At 47.8% G+C, this 15,116-nt stretch overlaps 2 protein-coding genes across 2 annotated transcripts; both read left to right on the top strand.

The window, feature by feature from the left end:
* Nucleotides 1–205: 205 nt before the first annotated feature.
* Nucleotides 206–1,763, top strand: LOC108505710 (C-type natriuretic peptide 1-like). The gene is made up of 2 exons (XM_017831969.1): nucleotides 206–341; nucleotides 1,458–1,763. The coding sequence occupies exons 1-2, from the start codon at nucleotides 249–251 to the stop codon at nucleotides 1,761–1,763; spliced, it is 399 nt and encodes a 132-aa protein (XP_017687458.1). The 5' UTR covers nucleotides 206–248.
* Nucleotides 1,764–8,125: 6,362 nt separating this feature from the next.
* LOC108505709 (natriuretic peptides A) lies at nucleotides 8,126–12,382 on the top strand. The gene is made up of 3 exons (XM_017831968.1): nucleotides 8,126–8,739; nucleotides 10,198–10,483; nucleotides 10,678–12,382. The coding sequence occupies exons 1-3, from the start codon at nucleotides 8,620–8,622 to the stop codon at nucleotides 10,692–10,694; spliced, it is 423 nt and encodes a 140-aa protein (XP_017687457.1). The 5' UTR covers nucleotides 8,126–8,619; the 3' UTR covers nucleotides 10,695–12,382.
* Nucleotides 12,383–15,116: the final 2,734 nt, after the last annotated feature.

Here is a 15,116-nt window from a genome sequence, read left to right on the forward strand (position 1 = left end):
GCTCCTTTCATTCACCATCAGAAAAGAGAATTATTTCCTCCCTCCCTCCTCCTCCTCCTCCTCCTCCTCCTCCCAGGAGGATGAAAACAGGTCAGAACCTCAAACCAATCCTTGCACTAGCAGGAACTCAAAAGGTGGCCTTGGGAGGGATTGGAGGAAGATATAAATGCTGATAGCTGGAGACACAGAGCAACACTGAGCTGGAGAGACTCGAGGGAAGGAGGAATCAGAGACACCAAAACAGGAACATGAACCTGAAACTTCTTTTTTGCCCTGGATTCCTTCTGCTGCTCATTGTCAGTCAAAACCAGGCAGGGGCCAGGTCCGTTTCCAGCTTACAGGTAAGTGACTGGCTGCTCAACAGAGCAGAGAGAACCTGATGGTTCTTTAGGAATTAGACACTTCAGATGAGCTCTGTTTCTTCCAACCCCAGCTAAGGCAGCAGGAGAAACTCAAGAGAGTTGGCAGCAGGAACCCTGAGGTGGGCAGGCACAGAGTTATGAAACAGGGGAAACTCAAGTCACTGATTACTGGATTTAAGTTTCTGATCACACGAGGCAGTTGAAAGGAAAATGTTTTGCCTTTTTTTTTTTTTTTCTTGTGGGGTGAGTTTGGGGATTGGAGACGTGGGGTCACCCTGTGACTGAGTAAAACAATGAACTTTTGGAGCAAAAAGGAATCATCCTGGAAGGACTGTGATCTCGAGCCCTAGAGCAGTCACCTGCATGCTCCTCCCTGAATTCCCTGGTTTTGGCTGAAAGAGGAATTACGGGGTTGTACCTGCAGGATCTCCTCCTCAGCTCAGTGGTGCAGCTGGGGAGTCTCAGAGGTAGAACATAAGGAAAAGGAGAAGTGTGTATGTGTGCCTGTGTGTATTTGTGTGTGTAGCAATTTCAAGTCAGCAGGAAAACACATTTCAGCTACTGGACTAGGGATCTGGTACTGCCAAATAAGAAGTGACCTCCCAGTCTGTAAAGAAATATTTAATATAATCCTTCAGGACCAATTCCAGAGTGTTATTGCATTGATCCTTTTATTATTCCAACATATCAACTATTTTTTTTCTTGTTCCTTATTCACTTGACCAAGGCTCTTTCATCATTTTTCACGGTTTATACCATACCAGAGGTCCAGGAAAGGGTTAACTGGCAGCCTGCCAGCTCAGAACTTTAGGATTCACCAAGAGCACATAACTTGAGAGCACCTTGAGAGAGCATTCAGAGTTAGCTCAGAGAAGCTTTGTGAGCCAGAAGAAACTCAAGATAACCATCATCAGCTTCAGAAACCACTTCAGTACTTTCATCCTTTGATAAATGTTAAAAATAAATGTTAAAAATAAATGTTAAAAATAAATGTCCTCAAACTTAGTGCTGAACGTGGTTTATATGAAAACAATGAGAGTTTTCAGGACCCTTCCTTCTCCTCCCTCTCCACCTTCTACCCTTCCCTTTTTCCAGAGTCTCTCCAAACTGTTGGATGAAGGTCTGGAGCATCCCCTGGTCTCAGAAGAGAGGGGCCATGAGCAAGATGAGCTGATCCCAGGAGGTGTCTTTGACCAGGAAGATCCTGAAGTCCAGTGGCCCCAGGACACGATGGAACAGCCCCAGGGCGTGTCCCTGGGGGATGGTGCCATCCAGAGATTCCTCAGCGACCTCCTGAGTCTGTCCCGCAGATACCGAGGCAGAAGCAAGAAGGGTCTCTCCAGGGGCTGTTTTGGTGTCAGGTTGGACAGAATTGGGGCCCTGAGTGGCCTGGGGTGCTGACTCTGCGCTGTGGTAAGAGAAAGCCAGAGGCAGGTCTGTGTGTGTGTTTAACCTGCAGAGGAGCAGAGTTAATTCAGCTTTAAGGAAATGGTGCCTTAAAATAACTTTTGCCCTCCCATCACAAGCACATTCCATCATTTCACCCTCCTCAGAATTCACTGCCATCAGATATATACTTAAAATCTCTGATTGCCACCATCAGATACATACTTAAAATCTCTGAATGCCACACCTCTCTTTGTCTGCCTTCACCCTTCCTGCACATCAGCTGTGTGATTTCACCTGCTAACAGCAGCCAGTTCAGAGAGGTTTTTCACCAGCTCCCCAGGGATATTTGTCTCAATCCAAAGAAACTCTGAGCAGAACAGTGGGGCTGAACCTGGCCCTAGAACAGTCAGAAATCAGTTAATTTCTGTGTGTGAAATCCTCTACATTTCTCTTTTATTTATTTATTTATTTATTTATTTCTCTGCTTTCTTGACAGGACTGGCTTCGAGGTTTCAAAGGACCTGTTGCCTTTCAGTGAGATATTCAGCTCTTTTTCATATTGGCTCCACCATCTCCTACACGATGTGCTGAGCAAATTGCACCCACTTCTCCCCTGAATTACCTGGCCAACAGAACACACGTTTCCTGTGCTGCCTGTTTGTATCAGAGTAATTACTTGTGAGCATCTCTCTGAAATTTAGTTACAAAAAGCCACTTTTGTACTGTTAGTGTACTAAATGTGTAAATAAACAAGTTTTTATTATGTCTCAGGTAATAAACTGCTTTCCATAATTTAGCGAATTTGCTTCGAGCCTTTGCTGTGCTTGTCTCATGTGTCACTCCTGAAACAGAGCCCCAGTTTGCAGTTAGACACAATCCACTGGAACTCAGAAGCATTTCAGGGGGCTGCTGTCTGGTAATCAGAAATCAGGACATACAGAGCCCCAAGTCTTTGCCCCACAGTTTGAACTAAGGGCAACTCTCTTAGGTGGCATCAGTAGAAAGCAGCGACTCTGCATTTAAATCTGCCACTGACAGAGGAAAACAACTGTTTCTTCCTATTTTATCTTATTTAAAAAAAAAAAACAAAAAAAAAAATAATGCTACCCTTCTTTGAAGGAAGTCCGAGGGCACCCTACTCTTCCACAGGCAGATCCAGGTATTTCAAAGCACTGAGCAGAAAATTCAAAAACATATCCTCTTGTGCTCTTTGCTACTTAATCTGTTTAACTTTAAGAGCAAAGCAGCAGCAGCACTGAAAATGCCCTGAACAGACACTCAGTGGAATTTACATAGACACCCCTGAGTACAAGCTGTCCAACAATGGATTATATAACAAACATGATACGTGTATCATATGATACAATGAATTTATTATGCTCTATGTTGCCTTTCCTAAGCAAAAATCACAAGAAAATTAAGGATTTCATCAGCCAGATGAAGACTTAAAGTCAGGAATGGAAGATGAAAGAACAAAGCAGTTTTCACCGTAATTCCCTATCAATAAATAGACTATACATGGCTTAAAACTAACAATTTACTTAGGCTAAGAAGAAGCAGACCTGCTTACTTTTGAGGAACCAGGACCTTGTGACAGTCGCTAATGGGAAGGTTACAGCTCCCTTCCTACTAATCCTGAGTTTAAAGCTCGCTCCCAGCTCTCAGTAACCCTCAGAGCAGGGACATTCTCACAGGCACAAAAGCTTCCCAACATCGAAATTTCGATGCAAATCCAATGAAGGGTAAGTGCTACTGGAGTTTGTTTCCTGAACATCCTCAGCTTGTTTCCAAACTCAGCTACATTAACATAAACTGTGGGTCATTGAAGTTATTTGCAGGAAAATCACAGGAGGCAGAGGAGGTTCAAGTCTGAGCTGGGAGCACTTGTGAACAGAATCCTACAGAAGATGAACAAGAAACAGATAAGAGCTGCAATTATAGTGGCCGAGCTGGTAACGTGCCATCCCATCACCTGGCATTTTGTGGGAACATTTTAAAAAGCCACTTTTCAGAAAGCAAGAACAATTTATTTCACATAAAAGGCTCCATAATTAGATCCCCAGGACTGAAGCCAAGTGTGTTTGTATTTTAGGTAATTTGCCGAGTTCTATTAGCATTTCAATAACCAGAGCTAAGCTTTGAAGTGAGGATGCCGGTCAGATGGGGGAAGCTCATCTCTGGCTGTGCCGTTTCCATCTGCTAAGCAGCAGTTCATGAATTTACAGACCAGGATTACAGAAGTGGCTGAGGAGAAAAGCCCCCAGTAAAACTGCTCCTACACAGAAAGAAACATAGATGTATCTTTCTCAAATGTGTCTGCTTTTGGGGAACCTGATTATAAGTGATGTCAGGCAGCAGTCGAGATCTGGTCTCATCCAAGACTCATTTCTGACTAGTTTATTGTTAGAGGGCTAAACTGTATTTATTCCCCTTGGTCATCACACAGGTCCTGTACACTCTCACTGCTTTATCCCTCTCCATTCCTGTCTGTCTCTAGTACACACAAAATCGGGGTTGATTCGCATCCTCACCCATATCTGCTCCTATTCTGTATCAACACAACACTCCCACCTGGCGCGAGCTTCCTTCGTTCGTGTTCCCTGCCTTCAGAACACACACCTCATTTCTCCGCCAGGCTCTTCTTTGCTGTGATGCCTTAAACAAAACCAGCCGGGGCTCCGTCCCGCCGAGGCGGGGATCCATATCCCCCCTCTCCTTCCCTCGGCAGGACCTCCTGGAGGCACTGGGGCAGCTCCGGGGGAGGACGGGGAGCCAGGCCTGGAGGACCCGCCCGTGGCCGGCGCTGAGGGCGGCGGGTCCAGCGGGAGCTCCCGGGGTTGCGGACCCCGGTGCCGTGAGGGGCAGAGCCGATGAGGGGCCTCCCTCCGACCGGGGCCCTTCTCCGGCTGCTTTGGGGCGAGCTGGGAGAGGACGGGGCTGGGATGCAGCCGGTTCCGAGCCCGTGGGTGCCGGGGCGGAGCGGGGCGGGAGCGGCCGCTGTCCCCGGCTGAAGGCTCGGAGCGGCTCCCGCCGCAGCTCCCTGCCCTCCTCTCCCAGGTTTCTGGAGGAGAAGCTGAAGCCGGGCCCGGCTCCCAGGCGCTCCCTGAGCCTCCAGGCCAGTGTCCAGCAGCCGGACAGCCCGGCTGCCCCCGGACCCGCGGCAGTGGGGTGCGGAGCAAGAAACTTTTGTACAAAGCCTGCATTGCTTTTTCTGAGTGTTTGTTCTTTTTTCCCAGTCATGGCCTAGCGCACGATCAGAAGACACAGAAACCCCCTCCAGAGCGCTCTTCTCCCTCTGCCCTCAGAGCTGTCCCGACCCTGGCCAGAGCACCCCAGGCGGTCTGGACAAGCCTTTGGGGAGGGTCGCAGCAGGGGGAAGGATGGGAGTTACATCCTTCCAGGACGATGATCAGTCCCGTGACCCTCCACGCTGCACTGAAGAGACAGTGCCCGGCACCGCTGCCAGCTCCAGGACCGCGGCAGGGAGCCGGGCTGCCTTTCCCGATGGCTTCACGGCTGCTGGCAGGGAACGCTCCCACAGGAGGTGGGCGCCGGGCTCGGGGTTAATTCCAGGTGCTGTCCTGCTCGCACCCCTGTGCCATGGGCTAATCCGCTGGTACCAGCGCCAGGTTTGGCACGGCAGGCTGGCACAGAGGGGGCCGCTGAGAACAGAGGGACTTCATCGCTTTAAAAATACATCTGGCTGCGGATGAAGGGCTGCCAGGGCTTCAGCACCCGGGACAGACGCCAGTCCCCTGCACGCCGAGCGCCGGCACCGCCGGGCTCTGTCGGGCTCTGCCCGGCTCCCCTCGCCTGCCCGGAGCTCCCTGCTGCCCGCACTGAGCCTGGAGAGTCCAGCACAGAAAGGGGCAGCCGCCACACATCCCAATCATCGGGAGAAATACTCCATGCTTGGGATGAAAATTAATTCCCCCCCTTGGAAAAAGTGAGGTACCACTTAACTCTCTTAACCGCAGCATGGCAGCTCTGGACGTTTTTAGATTTCCCTTTTGATTCTCACACTGCCTCATCTCTTAATTTCCTTCTCAGTCTAACCAAACTGCAGGGAAAGAGAGCTTGGGTGGGGTATGGTATAGTTTTGTCAAAGGGTTTAATCACTGGGAGATGAAAGGAATCCAAATCCAGCCTCTTCCTCAGAACAAAGGCGACTACAAAGGTTCCTTACAATCAGCTCAGACTCTTCAGCCGCAAACGGCAGTAGGAGAATGGACATCACGGGAGGGACGTGCGGCAGGTCGGGGCAGCACTTAGGACAGGTTTATCAGCAGAAGGAATCCACGCGGCACCACCCAAGGGCTTACAGTCCTCAGCCTTACAGGGCTGAAAAACGAGGGCGCAGAATCCTCCTGCCGGGGAAGGGGCAACGTGACCCTCAGCTGAGCTCTGTCCATCCTCCTCCTCGCAGGGATCCTCACCCGGGGCCGCGGCAGCACCTTTGGTGCTCCCCCTCTCTGCTCTGAGCGACCAGAGCTGCTCTAAGGGACCCTCACGTCCTCACACCTCCCACCCCACACCCTACGATGCTGAGGAAACATGACATTTTCCCAACCCTAAAACCAGTCACATCAAGGTTTTTATAAGAACCTGCTGCCCTGTTAAGGCTCCTGACAAGGGTTTTACCGGGGAAATGCCCAGCTGAGCACAGGCAATGCCTGGATCCTGACTATCCATCGCCGGGCTATAAAGCCTTAACTTCACATTCATCTTACCAGGGTGGCGACACTGAAATAAAACAAACAAACAAGTGATTTTTAGAGCTTCAACAGTGATGAGCTGAGTTCTGACATTTTACTGTACAAAAAAACCCCCCACAAAGCAAAGCTCAGAGCAAGTGACAAAATGTTTCTGTGCAGAGACAGCACTAGAGAATATTTAGTGTGTGGGGGTGGATGTTTGTGTGTGTGTGTGTGTGAAAAGAAAGAACCAAAAAATACAGCAATAAGAGATCTTAATTATCTTAAATTGGACACTGGATATTAATGAATAATTCTGGTTTATATTCTCACACTTTTGCAGTTTACAAAACAAATTTACACCTCAGTGTAAACAAACGCATACACACACCAAGAGCAGGAGGAAGAGAATGATTGTAACTAATTAGTGAATTATACAGACACTGCATCATGGAGTGTTAATTAAAAAATACAAAAAAAAGAAGCTATCAGGATCTTAGTTCTTAATAGCACAAAACAAGAATGTGCTGGGATAACACACAAAAAAAGAGCATTTCTTCCATTTACTGAAAAAAGAAAGCATGGAGGAAAAATAGAGAAAGCTGTTATAATAAAGGGTTTCATGAGAACACACACGGAGTTGGGCTGAATTCAGACTATATTAGGGAAAAGTAGCATCTGAACATGACTCCACAACCTTGGGAATGTCCTTTCCAGTATAATTTTGGTAGCTGATCATGTGAACAGTATGGCCACATGTTTGTACACAAACACCATGTTAAAAACATTTAAGACATGAGAAATATTTTATCATTGTTTTATTATTTAGAAACTAATCAGGAGATCCTTTCAAGATCTATATTCATATGAAAAGTCAACAAATTATAGACATTCATTCTTGTTTCAATTTAAAATAAAAAGAAACGTTAGGAAAATGTGGGGCAAACAATGTGCTTCACAATTTAGAACCTTTGCACTTCTGTAAAAAAAGGCTTATTTTTAATTGCACTATATGCATAAAGACAACAGTGGAAGAGGAATTTGCAGCAAATCTGTATTTCATTTAAGAATAGGCAGGTTTTAGCTAAACTTCAGCATTCAAATAAATAAATACTTTTTGTTTTTAATCTATTAAACTGAAGATTTCATTTTAACCTCTCCCAAAGCACATATAGACACAAATTCACCCATTCTTCCTTGGGGACAGATTCTGATTCCTTCCTGAATAACACCGAAAGCCGTCTATTGAAATTTCTCATCGAGCAAGTTTCTTTCTTGCATGAGGGTACAAGAAGATTATTCCTGTATCTGGCCACCTGGCTTTTCAATTTTACTGCTGTAGGGTCAAGCCTTACCATCGATGTTTAGAGAAATCCCATTATTTACAGGTTTGGCTGTTAACAGGGGCAGTGTTTTCGGCGGTGCCAGAGCAATCGGCACAGAGGGCTGGAGGCACTCGCTGTCCCTGCAGAGTCAGTCCTCGCTGAGGTGCAGATCGAGGTGCTGCTGCTGTTGGGAACACACAAAGTCTCAACGGTGATATCACCTCGACAGCACTGGGAAAAGAGAAGTTGGCCCAAATCTGGGATTTTCAGCACACTCCGTGGTATGCGGTGGCCACGCATATTCCATATATAGAAGGGAAGTGTGCACAATGCTGTAGGTGTCCTAAAAGTAGATTTATCTTCAGCCTTTACTCTTCATCTGAAAAGCCTTCTGTTTTCCCTGTAAAAGGTAATTTCTCTGTGGAAATCTTCTAACTGAGCAGAGTTTAGAGCAGTTTCGGGATTGTTTCCCGTCTCCGTAAATCTGACCATTCTTGAAAGAAAATTGCTAAGAATTTCCAACTGGATCGTGTAATCACTGCCCTGGTATCAAGAGGAGGGGGAGTGACATGAAATCACTGACTTGTGACATACATTCCTCAGCAACGGCGGCTGCTGCCTAATGACAGCTAATAAAGGGAATCTTCCCTTGACAGAGCTGCATGCCTGCAGTGGGACTGGAATGTGCCCAAGATAAACCCCCTGATAACCCAGGAAGCAGAGATCACACCCCAAGAGTATAAAAGACGAGCTTCGGAAGAGACAGGACAGGACAAGGAATAGAGAGATCCGAAGGGACATCTCAGAAGAGACAGCTTGAACTTCACTATTCCCAACCAACTCGGCGCCATGGACACTAAAGGCTCATTTTTCTATGGCTTCCTCTTGCTGCTGCTCATCCAGCTCCAGTCCAGCAGAGCCAACCCCATCTACAGCCTCAGCCCTGCCAAAGAACTGGCCAGCATGGAGGTGAGGACTCTCTCTCTTCTCAGGTTTAAACTTTGGGGGTGCTCAGCAGAGTGTGAGGTGGTGCTTTGCCTTCAGACAGCAATGGCCACATTGGCCACCACATGCCAGGGGACAAAGCCTCAGCTCTTCACAGGGGCTCAGAGAAGCTCTGCAGGGCAATATCCTCCTGGGCTGGGTTCACCTGAGCTCCTGGGCAGCACTGGGAATTAAAATTGCGATGCTGTGGGGATGTCTGCTTTGGGGTTTTGGTTCTTTTCTCTTAAAGATCCATCTCCTTGGGGGCAAAGCTCCAGAGAGGATAAAAAAAATCTTCAGAGTAGCTCTATAAGAACAAACAGAAAACTTTCAAGTGGGGTCCTCTCTACCCCACTAAAGGGCAGGAGCAGTGAAGCAGGGCAGCCACAGGGCTCTGGCTTTGTGAATTTGAGAGATTTGTGTATGGATGGGAGATGGGGAGGTTAAGTGGAGCACCCAAAGTCAAATTTTAGAAATGTTTCTAGAGGAATACTATAATCATTTAGTGTGGCTCACCCAGGAAAGCTTCCAGAGCTATGAAATTACCAAGTGCAAACTCTAATGAGTGACAGAGAACATCCATTGTTGCAGCACAACACGAGCTTAAGACTCAGGCTCGCAAGATGAAATTTGAAAGCTCAAACCTTTCCTTGGTCTGGTACCAGTGACCAGCTTCTCACAGCTGTTCTCAGGGCCTGAGAACAAACTCCCTGAGATACTGGGACAGTGTCAGCTGTAGCTAAAACCACCCTGTGCCTCTGGGCTGTTTGCAGCAGCCAAGAAGAACGGCTTCCAAATACATTGTCAGGCAAGCCATGAGGCTCACTCCTCTCTATTCTACTTCCAGAGATGGGCAATTAGGTTCCTCTAATTGGTTGAGCTGCCCTTGAGAAGGTTATCTGATCCCTGTCACACAAAGCTGTACAAATTACACAGAAATCACTCAGCAGGCAATAATTCAGCACAGGGGTATTTTTGGTTGCTTTAAGGAGCAGCAATCCTGTAACCCCCTGGGCAGAGATCAGTGAAAACACCAAGAGCTTCTCCAAGAGGTGTCCACTGAAATAGCCAGGGGTGACAAAGCAGCAGCTTCTGAGAACATGGTTATGGATCCAAAGGTTCTCTGAGGCTGTACCACTGTGGGCTGAGTGGTAGCTCCCTGTGCAACTCAGACCTTGGGCTTTTTTTCCTCTGTCAAGAGTTGTAACCTTGCCAGTAAGACACACTTGGTGTCAAGCAGCTTCATTCAGCTCACAGCTGTAAATTCCTATAGATGGAATTGCTGTGAGCAGGGATTTAGTGCAGAGGACAGAGCTCAAGGACCTGGGATCCAACCTGACAGTCTCCCATGGGACTACTGATGAATGCAGAACGGGATGACTGGAAGACTTAGCAAATGAGCACAAAACTAGGAGTTTCACGAACTTAATCCTTCTCTTACAGGCTCTGTTGGAGAGGCTGGAGGATAAGTTTGCAATGATTGAAGCCCTGGAGCCTAACCCTGACCTGCAAGAGCCCAAACCCCAGGAGGAGATCCGCCCAGAACTCGACGATGACAGTGAGGACCAGAAGGCTGAGCCCAGGCTGGCACCCAACACCCCCCTGTCCTACAGGGACCCCGTCCTCAAGAGGCTGAGGGGGCTGCAGATGCCCAGGATGATGAGAGACTCCGGGTGCTTCGGGAGGAGGATCGATCGGATCGGCTCCCTCAGCGGGATGGGCTGCAACGGTGAGTGACTGACTGTGCCACCACGGGGGAGGAGCAGCCCTTTAAATCTTTAAGAAGACACAGTCTGAGAAAGGAGTTAATTTTAGCCGAGTATTTAAGCCAGTACTGTTTTTTCAAAAGCACTGTTGACGACGGTGCCACAGACTGAAACAGAAACAGATTTTAGTAACATTTATTTCATGTTTGGTTTGCAGGTTCCCGGAGGAATTAGGATCAACCTCCCTCTTCCCTGCTCTGAAGAATGCTTTACAGTACCTGTTCCTCCCAAGATGAAAGCCAGATGCTTTCCAAGCTCCTCAACAGAAAGTTATTCCTATTTTTATTTATTTATTTATTTATTTATTTGATGTTTTTTTAAAGAACATTTCTTGCTCTAGCACCAAGAGACCATCTTTAAATAAAACTAACACATTAGACATCTATGCTGGACCTCTCTCCTGTCTGTTGCATTAAATTTTCTTGTATATTCCTAAAGTCAAAATCCTAAGTTTTATTGGTATTCTGGTACCCACAAGGCTGGATCTTACTTACATGAGATAGAGAAAGTATGAACTTGGTAGAAACTGAGCTTTTCACTAGAGTTTTTCCATCTGCACTAAAAAATTCTAACAGATTAGCAGGGAAAAAAAGCTTGTTCAACATTGAAAGACCAACATACATAGACAGGGTTTCAGTAACAAGAGAGTCCTTTTGCTGGTTTAGATTATTCAGTCACAGGAACTGCCACAAATCCCCCACCTAAGCAAAATTTACATGGAAAGAAATAAGAAAAATTATAACACTCCACGAGTTTCAAAATAACCAGAGGGAGGAAAGGGAATTCATTGTATTTGCTTTCTAGCACTGGCCAAATAAAGGTTACGAGCATCAACAGAAAGATACATCAGTAACTGTGTCTTGTCTCACTCTGCACGTGGCTGAGATGCTGATTCCCAGCATTTCTTGAAGGATTCTTTGAATAATCCTTGAATATTCCTCATGAGAGGGCAGGTGGGATCACTCCAATTACAAAGCAGCTTGTACAGAACTTTATTTATCACTTTCTGGGAATGGGCCCTCACAAAGCTGTTCTGACAGGGCTGATGGGAACACTGCAAGGCTGATCAAGGTTTTGTTTAACCTTTGTTAAGTGAGATTTCACACTTAGGAGCTGAATTTGACCCAAAATATATTCTCCCCTCCAACAAAGAAGGTGATATTGCCAAGTGCACGTTCAGTCACCATCCCAAGGACCAAACAGCTCAGAATCCCATCAGCCCCAACAATGGCATCGAGCCCAGCCCAACACAACTGTCCTGTGACTGCACACACGGCTGGGAACCGGGCTATTTTGAGCACCTCATGAGCCTCATTCCAAGAATCTCAGTCCATTCCCAGGTACTGGTGTACCCTGGGAAGCTTGTTCAGGGCCCTGAGAAAGGAGCAACAGGACACACTCAACTGGAATAGTCCCATTCTGACTTTGTTCCTGCAAATGCACAGGGAGAGAAGAACAACACCTGGCCAGGACAGGCTGTGGGAGGAAGGTGTTCCAGGGCTGGGACAGCTGCTCACAAAGGCTCTCAGGGACCACAGCTACAGGGAAAGGGTAAATCTGAGTGCACACCACCCCTGTCACAGCTAAGGCTGCTGCACCCCTTGAACAGGGCTCGTGCCACACACGTTTCTGACAAGCCACCCTGCCAGTCCCTCCCTGCCCTGCTGGCACAGCCTCTAGGAGGGACCTGGGTGCTCCCTGCCACATTGGGCCTTGTGATTCTTCCCTAGGGAAGAAGAATAGAAGTCTAATCTGAGGGGGATCATTTTGCTCCACTCCAATAGGAAACCACACCTAGTGTGATAGAAATCACACATCAGAGCCTCTCCTTCCAGCAATGGCAGCTAAAGGTAAAACATCTGTGCAAGTGTCCACACAGGTTTCACTGTCAGGAGAATGAATTCCCAGCAGCTTCCATGAGACATCTCTGCAGTGAAAGCTACAGTGACTTAGCATTTACTCAGAGGCAGTTTCACAGATCAAGGGGGTGTGAAGTCACCCTTTGGGGAGCCTTTGTGGGGACAATGGGGCTTTGTCCTCTCAAACAGGCTTTCCAAACACACCTGTTTCCCACTGCAGCAAGATGGGAACACACAGGTGGATCCCTCCACACCAGGAATGGGCAACAGCCCGACTTCCCATGTGCTGCTATAAGGGGAAGTAAAAACAATCCACTTATTCTAACAATAACAACTCTTGCTGGAACTGAATTTTACCCAGTCAAGCAAAACTTGCACAGACACTGTAAATTGTCCCTCCCTGTCAGCCCCTCAGGGCACAAAACTCTAATTAGTTCAGTGGAATGTGCTAAAAATGGCAAGAAGAGTCGATGCTGCCTGACCCAAAGGCAGGTGGGTCCAGTATTAACAGCAAGCCAGTTCCTGGTGGAACAAGTCTGTATTGGCTGGCAGACAGTAAGTTAATGGACCCTGGGGTCTGGGAGAACCTCATTGAGGGTAAGCAATCGAGGAAAAAAGCACCTCTGACTGGATTTTTACTGCTGCTCCCATAAACACACTGAGCTGTAAAGCTCCCTCAGGGAAATCCCACAGCCAGGTCAGAACAGGGCTGCACACAGGAACAGGCACAGGGAAAAGCTGAATGAGGGGAACCTGGCGCTGATGGGCTCTGCAGGCAAAGAGCATCACCCCAAGGACGGGCAAAGCCACCACTGCTGATGTGAGGGCTGGATCAGAGAGAGCAGGGAACAGCCTTGGGAACAGCCACCTGCAAACAAAGAAATATCCCAGTGGGATCAGAGAAGGACCAGGCTCACACCCTCCACCCAGCTCTGATGACATTTGCCACCTCCTGCCATGCCAGAACTTCATTCTCACTTCCCAACAGCTCCTGGCAGAACCCCTTATGAGCAGTGCATAATTCAGCAGCTTTCTGTCCTTAGAGCTCTGAAACCCAGCAATTCCACCAGCATGCTCCATGAACTCTATAAGGCACGAGCTTTGGCTGGAAAAGCGGTTTGCTTGGCGTGGGCTTTATTTGCAAACTGGATATGATGGTTTCTTTGCCCCTCAGACACCGCACTATCCCTTTCCAGCTCCCCACTAGATGAAATGCTTCACTGGAATCCAAGTCTGCAGACAAGAATGCCAAGAGGAGCTGTCAGCACTGCTTTGTTTCTCTAAGAAATCATGTGTGGAGCACAGGGCACACACCCTCCGTTGCTGCAGGGAGACGTGGAGCTGTGCCAGCTCACATCCCAGGCTGGCCACAGCCAGCTTGCTTGATTTACTTTCCCTGAATCTTGGGCCCCAAAGGCATTTGCTGATTGACATCTGCTTGATAAGTGTGTCCCACACTTTTATGTGGGAAGGAAGGATGATTTGTAAGACCTTCCCCCTCCCTTACCATCTCCTATCTGCTCTCTGGGAAAACCAGCACAATGCTGAACAGAAACAGAAGCAGAGTTGGGAGTAGGGGAAGTTTTAAGAAAACAGAGGGTGGTGGGAAGGCAGCTACAGTCAGGCCTGCTATGCTGGCAATTGGAAGGAAGCAAAGGAAAGACAAAACCAGCGTTTAAGTTCAGCCATCCCAAGAGATATTCTCTAGTGCAGGCATCAAGGAGCTGCTGGGGGAGTCAGCAAGGGGTTCAGGGTTGTCCTGTCTTACCTGTTAGAATTGTGAGCTGTCAACACAGCATTGTTTCCTAAGTTTGTCTACTGAAACTGGTACATGTGGGGGTCCAGTGTCTGCTCCAAAATGCTTAAGGGATCATTAAAATGTGTGTCAAACCATACCCAGCCCACACAGGGATTTGTGCCTTCATTCCTGCACGTGTCCCCAGAGAAGGGACACCCTGCTCACTTAACAGTGATCTCAGCATCCAAACCTCACAGACTGATACCCCTCCCTTCCCAGATGGTGGAACTCACTGATGTCTCATTCCAGCTCCCAACAAGCCCTTTCCACAACTGCATGTGAACAAACAGCGGGTGCAGAAGAGGCCGAGTGTATCCCACCACTGCTGGAAAGCACTTCAGCACCCTGGACAAGAAGAGCAGCTTCACTCTCTCCTCACACACACACACAGAGCCAAAGCTCAGGGCAGCCATCCCTGTTCCTTCCTGCGTGTGCTGCATGATCCACACCCGTATGGGAATGCACACACCACACACCTGTATGGGTATGTACACAAGCGGAAGTAAAGCAAAAATTGAAAAAATAATAATCTCACTGAATGGGCCATTCATTTAAGAGCTGGACTCAATGATCTTTGTGGGTCCCTTCCAACTCAGAATATTCTGTGATTCTGGAAATTTTTCTGCTAGAGCTCTGGTGTGCAGGTACAGGAACACACATGGATTTAATGAGTCTATAAACCTCTCTCATTCCCTCCTACACCCTTGCATTTCTGACCAAAGGCAGCATAGAGCTGAAGCAGAGTTCCCCCACTCCTTTCTCCTGATGATCCCCTCCTACCCCTTGCCAGAAGCACAGCTCAGTTAAAACCACTGTGGCACTTGTTCAGCTCCCAAGCACAGCCTTTCTGCCATCCCCTCCCAAGAGAAGGTTTTACCCATTTCAGGCTTTCCCTGGCACTACACAGACACAGGGGAGAGCCAGAGGGCAGGAGCCAGA

Source organism: Lepidothrix coronata, unplaced genomic scaffold (assembly GCF_001604755.1).
Source record: "Lepidothrix coronata isolate B3197 unplaced genomic scaffold, Lepidothrix_coronata-1.0 Scaffold198, whole genome shotgun sequence".
In the NCBI taxonomy this organism is placed as follows: Eukaryota; Metazoa; Chordata; class Aves; order Passeriformes; family Pipridae; genus Lepidothrix; species Lepidothrix coronata.

Excerpts from the sequence above, each read along its gene's own strand:
- LOC108505710 (XM_017831969.1), top strand. The coding sequence starts at position 249 with ATGAACCTGAAACTTCTTTTTTGCCCTGGATTCCTTCTGCTGCTCATT. Across the intron at positions 342-1,457 it reads GGTCCGTTTCCAGCTTACAG|AGTCTCTCCAAACTGTTGGA; the intron begins GTAAGTGACTGG and ends CCCTTTTTCCAG.
- LOC108505709 (XM_017831968.1), top strand. The coding sequence starts at position 8,620 with ATGGACACTAAAGGCTCATTTTTCTATGGCTTCCTCTTGCTGCTGCTC. Across the intron at positions 8,740-10,197 it reads AAGAACTGGCCAGCATGGAG|GCTCTGTTGGAGAGGCTGGA; the intron begins GTGAGGACTCTC and ends CTTCTCTTACAG.